The sequence below is a fragment of the Labrus bergylta genome, chromosome 18 (assembly GCF_963930695.1).
Source record: "Labrus bergylta chromosome 18, fLabBer1.1, whole genome shotgun sequence".
NCBI classification, from domain to species: domain Eukaryota; kingdom Metazoa; phylum Chordata; class Actinopteri; order Labriformes; family Labridae; genus Labrus; species Labrus bergylta.
In genome coordinates, this window is record NC_089212.1 from 2810778 (window position 1) to 2817200 (window position 6423).

The window sequence follows — 6423 nt, forward strand, 5'->3', positions numbered from 1 at the left end:
CAGCGTGTATCTGTAGTCCCATTTGGTGGCCATTTTGCGTCCCTGTAATAATCTGATGTCACTCAAATGCAGAGACAAAATCCGAGACACACTTCTCTCACTTACTAATCAGCAGAGTGCAGGTTGGTGCAGTGTTTATGCATGGCGGTGCAGAAATTAATTCATTCTAACCTGGTTAATCCAGGGCCATAACAGCGTGTGCGGCAGCGTGTGGAATGGTGTGGACTGATTAAAAGCTTTAGTGCAGGAACAGGAAACTGTGTGCCAATGTGGGCCCATAGTTTTGAGCTTCTTCTTTTTTTTTTTTTTACTGCACCCAAACACTCCAGATTTCACTGCTCCTTTTTTTTCTCTCTCTGAAGTCGTGGATCAGTGAAACCTGCTGTTGTGTTTGGTTGAGTAAAAAAATCCTGCATTGTGGCACATGGCTGCCTAACGCTGCTGCTGATGTAGTAGTTAGTAAGTCACCACCTCATGGAGATGTGTGTGTAATGGTTTGATTCTCTCCCTCCAGGTTCAGTTCATGCTACGTCTATAGCAGCCAGCCGTGTGGAGCAGGCTCTGTCTGAGGTCGCCTCCTCTCTGCAGAGCAGCGCCCCCAAACATGGACCCATGCACCCCTGGATGACCCTGGCTCAGATCTGGCTGCATGCAGGTGAGCATGTTAATATTCAGTATCAGGAAACTGCAGCAGAAGCATGCACAGTGCTGGTATTTTAAATGAGCTAGCATGCTCACCTATAAGGAAGTTGGTATCATTGTAAATAATTTTCTTTAAGATGTTGGATGATCAATTATATTTTATATGTTATTGAATTGTATTTCTTTGCAATTTCTGTTTAATTATTTTCTTTTTCACTGGTAAGTCATCTGGCTGCGGGCCAGACATTTGTCTTTGAAACACAGACAAAAGCTTCGGACTGAAACATGTTGACATTTTGATGAGATTTAAGGGTTTTACAGAGAGAAAGACAAACTTCATGAAATAAAGATTATTGTTCCAGTCTGACTGAAGCCTCTAGTCACTGGGAAATTTAAATTAAATATGGGATATTTTTGTCTTTTCAGAACTCAAAAATCCTTCAAATATTGAACTACAGGACTTCAAAATCAGTGAAATAACTAATAATAGGTTATAAATAGTAATAATCAAGCTTTTAATATATTATATGTTAATTACATTCTGGACAAAGTAATCTTATTGTTACTTGTATTTTTAGTATTTTAATCAGAAAGGTAATATTTTATTCTTGTATGAATACCCTTTAATTTCCCCAAAAATAAATATGGCTGGTATTACTGTGTGCTTCAAAGTTATACATTTAAAAGGTTGAGTTTGCAAGCGTTATGCTATATTTGTCTACAGTGTGGGTACTTATTGATCATGGAGTTGTCAATACTTACCCACCACCAAATACTGCAATGCACCATCCCCCCTTCACCTTCACTTTTATTGTAGATTATGACACAGATGGTTCTCATAGCAGCGACTCATCAAACATTGAGTCTTATGTTTTTAAGAGTGAGCTAGCATTAGCTTTCAGGACTTTGTTCAATGGTAGTTTGATGTGTTACAGTCACACCAGATCAGATTTCCTCTGGAGTACACGGATACTTTCTGCATCAGCAGCAGACACAAACATCAACAGACTGAAGAGTATACATGAACAGATGCAGATACACACACACACACACACACACACACACACACACACACACACACACACACACACACACACACACACACACACATAAACACATAAACACATAAACAGAGGTTGTTTATGTCCCTATTTATCTGTCCAGCTGCTTCCTGGTCATTTCCAGCTTGGCGACACAGCTAATGTAATCATCCAATCAGAAGACAGACAGGCAGACCGTTCACAATTGTTTCCGGTCTGTCTCCTTCTTTGTATCTTTCCATCTTCTTTACATAAATTCTCCTTTATTGATGCAATTTGAGAGAAGTAGTAGTTTTGCTTCCTATCTGATTTCACTCTCTCATTTTCTGATTCTTACATGATTTAAAAATATTCTTTACCTAACCTAATTACAGTATTAAAATGTGTTTAATTTTGTACTTATTTGGTGATTTAAATGACTTATAGGCAAGAAAAGTTTGTGAATTGCTCCTTTAGATCCGCTTTGCCCCTAGCCTCCACATGGGTTGTTATTTCCATTTAATTCTTCAGCAAAAGTTCTCAGTACAGAGTGCTTGTTTCTTTTGACTAACAGGCTCCGATTGTCAATATAAGTGTCAACAACAATAAAACCTTTTTGTTAAAGGTACCTTTCTTAAAACAAGAAAAACCTGCTGTCCACAAAGCTACAAGTTTCCATTGATAAGAACAGTAGTTTTACAGGGGCGGCTGTAGATCAGAGATAATCGAACGTCTCTCAACCAGAAAGTCAGGGGTTCGATCCCCAGCTCCTGCAGCCACATGTCTGATGTGTCCTTTGGCAAGACATTTACCCCCAAGTTGCTCCTGCTGCCTCGGTGACGTGTGAGTATGAATGGATGAGTTAATGCTGATGGACTCTTTACACAGCAGCCTCTTCCATCAGCGTGTGAATGTGTATGAAGGGATGTAACCTGCTTGTAGCACTATTCAATTCTTCTGACTACTCAAAGCGCCTGCAAGTCCACTTAGCATTTACAGTGCAGGACATGGGAGTGGGTTGTTGCTTCAATCCCTGAAGTTTCTTTTGTATTATTGTAAGGTAATGTTATGTTAAATCTAAGCTAATCTTTTAAGCCATCAAAAATCGCACAAACGCCCACAAACTGATTCAGGCAGATGAAGCTTCAAGGATATGCAAGGTGAAATAATTGTTTTTGTCAATGGAGTCTGGTGGCTTTAAAAACAGTGATGCAACAGCTGTCTGGATAAAAAAGGATCTTACCGCTAAAGAAATGTTCCTTCTACCAGAGTCCTTTCCATCATCTAAGATACTTCAAAAAGACAATCTGCAGCAACAACAAGCGCTTTCAGTACACACACTTTTCTTTCATGTTCTATAGATATTACAGTGCAGCCCTTTTTGTGTGGCTAAATCTGGAGTATTCTGAAGCTTTTATTTTAACCTTTAGTTCATCAAGACCTCTAACAGGTTTTAAAATACAGGAATTCTCATGTTCATATAAGGGGCTGTGTATATTCTACAATTCACTTAGCAGACGCTTTTATCCAAAGTGACGTACATCAGAGAGTAAGTACAACACAAGCAAGGATCTAGAAAAAAGGGAACAATGTCAGTAAGAGCAAACGATCAGCTTTGAGTCTGATTGGACACACAGGTGCTGACAGGAAGTGACCAGAGGCAAAGCACAAGATTGAGGGCAGTTCTTGAGAGCTCTAATCAGTATAGAAACCATCTTATAAGTCGTCGTTATCAAACAAAAACCATCGTCATTACCATCATCATCATCATCATCAATAATATGGAGACCATCATCATTAAGTTAGTAGGTATTCATGAAAGATTCTGCAGATCCAATGGAGTTTGGAAGTTCATTCCACCACCGGGGGGCCATATATCTAGTGTTAAGTAAAAATGTCCAAGCTGTATACATCAGTTCATGTTTTAGAGGTTTAAAATGTGATTTGTGTTGAGGATGCATCCGCTCTGTACCACATAACACAGACATGTTTTGGAAATGCAGTCTTACTTTTGAGGCATTTGTATTGACTGTTTTTTTTTTTTTTTATTCCCAATCTACCACTTGACTTGACAACAACACTGAGTTTTGAAAGCCATGAAAATGAAATCAAACGATGGGAATCGTTCTAAACTCAGAGTGTAACGTTCATGTTCCTGATGTCTGCTCTCCGTCTGTGTTTTCTCTGGTAGCTGAAGTGTACACTGGCATGTCCAAGCCTGCCGAGGCCTCAGCCTGCACGCAGGAAGCAGCCAACCTCTTCCCCACATCCCATAACGTGCTGTACATGAGGGGGCAGATAGCCGAGCTGCGGGGCAACATGGATGAGGCCAAACGCTGGTATGAAGAGGCCCTGTCCATCAACCCGACGCACGTTAAGACCATGCAGAGACTGGTAATACACCAACACTTTGTGATGTGTTGTCCTTCTGTCCTTGTGTTTGGTGTCATGAGAACTTAGCAAATCTTGTCCTATCAGCATGCTGTGTCCTTACAGGGTTTGTTTGTTTTATGTAATCAGCTCCAGTCTTCTGGGACAGCTCAGACCCTTTATGAAGAGAGGGGACACAGTCTCTTTTTTTTCTGCTTTATTATTGGCTCAACCTCATTATGAGCCCTGTGCCCTCTGCCTGCAGCGTGGATGCTGAACTTTAGAGGGCTAGTTTGTAACTAGGATGGCTCACCATTTTTACCCTCGACCCAAATGAAAGAAATTAATTCATTATTTTGGGTTGATGAGACACCACACCTTTATATAAGCCAGATCAAGAATGCACTGTAAATACGTATTTGTAAACAACACTTTAAAAGCTGGCGCGGAACTTTCAAGCTGTGTCGATCTCGGCAACAGGAAATGGAAGTTTAAAAACATTACATATTATCTATTTACTGATCTTGTCCTGTACACGCATACATCAGGTTTTCTGACAAAGAATCTCATCTATTCTCTTTCATTAACAGTCAAACTTGTCACTCAATCGAAAGCTTTGCCATGAAAAATGTAAACAAAGTCTGTTGTGTCCCAACATGCATCAAAGATCTCATCTGGTTTGCTTTTTATGTCATACAGTGGTATCAGCTCTAACTTCAGCTCTAACTTCAGTTAGATTTTGTTTTAAAACCAGCTAAAAGTCCTCACAGGAGATTTAAAAAAAGAAAAACGAATTGAGTGAATAATATAATATTCCAGAGGTAACATACTGTGAGTCTTATTATGGTCTTCTCATTCTTCATCTTCCTCTTTATTTATTTATTTTTAACCTTCCACAGGGTCTGATTCTTCATCAGCTGCAGCGCTACTCTCTGTCGGAAAAAGTCCTGAGAGATGCTGTACAGGTCAACAGGTAAGTGTGTGTGTGTGTGTGTGTGTGTGTGTGTGTGTGTGTGTGTGTGTGTGTGTGTGTGTGTGTGTGTGTGTGTGTGTGTGTGTGTGTGTGTGTGTGTGTGTGTGTGTGTGTGTGTGTGTGTGTGTGTGTGTGTGTGTGTGTGTGTGTGTGTGTGTGTGTGTGTGTGTGTGTGTGTGTGTGTGTGTGTGATTAATAAGATATCTGCCCCCTGTGATGTGCTGCTCCTCTCACCCTATCAACTGTTTTCTCATCTCCTCTCTCCTCCCCTGTCTTTGTTTATTCTCCTCTTCCTCTCCTTTCTTCCCTTTTCTCTCTTCTCTCACGTCTTCTATTACCCCCTCTTCTCTGACTTCCTTCTCTCCTCATATTATCGTTTTTCCCTCTCCTCTAATCCCCCCCTCTTCCTTCCACTTCTCATTTCCTTCCATAATGCCCCCTGCTTTCCTCTCCTTTCCTCACTTCTCTTTTCTTTCTTCTCCTTTAATCTTTCTTTGTTCCTCTCTTCCAACCTTCCTTCCTCTTCTTTCTCCTCTTTCTTTATTCTTCTCCTCTCCCTCTTGCCCTGTTCTCCCCCTCCTCTCCCCTCCTCCCCTCCTCCCTCCCCTCCACAGTACGGCTCATGACGTGTGGAACAGCCTGGGGGAGGTCCTGCAGGCTCAGGGAAATGCTGCCGCTGCCACCGAGTGTTTCCTCACCGCATTGGAGCTGGAGGCCAGCAGCCCCATTTTGCCCTTCACCATCATTCCCAGAGCTCTATAAAACACACACTCATACACTCTCTTAACAGTTATCGCCTCAGTACTATAGCACAGTGGCACAAATGATGGACCTGCACACAAACACACATGTACACACATGTACCCACAACATGTACACACAACATGTACACACGACATGTACACACAGCATGTACACACAACATGTACACACAACATGTACACACAACATGTACACACAACATGTACACACAGCATGCCTGCATGCCACTAACACAAAGTTTTACTGCCATACGTTCAGAAACACACACATAACCACACATACACGCTGCCCCTTGTCCACCCAACCTTCCCACAATGCCTTGCTGTGACTATGTAAGTGTGAGGGCATGTGTCTGTATGCTGATCGGTTGCTTGTGTCTATAAGTGTACACCCGTGTGTGTGTGTGTGTGTGTGTGTGTGTGTGTGTGTGCATAGTTGTGAGTGGTTGTATTTGTAGTATGCTGTGAGTGTGTTTGTTGTTTGGTCCTCTTCAAAGATGTAAATAATCTTAAATAGAAGTTCCCACTCTTCCATCACTAGCATTTAGAGAACCTCAGAGTTTACATTTTGTTTACAGGTTTTTTTTGTCCAAACATTCTTTTACACACACACACACACACACACACACACACACACACACACACACACACACACACA

At 41.3% G+C, this 6423-nt stretch overlaps 1 protein-coding gene across 7 annotated transcripts in view; it reads left to right on the forward strand.

Annotated features, from left to right (window-relative positions):
• Positions 1-6423, forward strand: part of ttc7b (tetratricopeptide repeat domain 7B) — a 31700-nt gene that overhangs the window by 23873 nt on the left and 1404 nt on the right. For all 7 annotated transcript variants that reach the window (XM_065966421.1, XM_065966423.1, XM_065966422.1 and 4 more), the window contains 4 exons: positions 515-655; positions 3853-4055; positions 4931-5004; positions 5619-6423. The exon at positions 5619-6423 is cut by the window's right edge and continues 1404 nt beyond it. In XM_065966421.1, coding sequence (XP_065822493.1) covers positions 515-655; positions 3853-4055; positions 4931-5004; positions 5619-5766 — 566 coding nt within the window. In that variant the 3' untranslated portion in view covers positions 5767-6423. The remainder of the gene's footprint in view (positions 1-514; positions 656-3852; positions 4056-4930; positions 5005-5618) is intronic.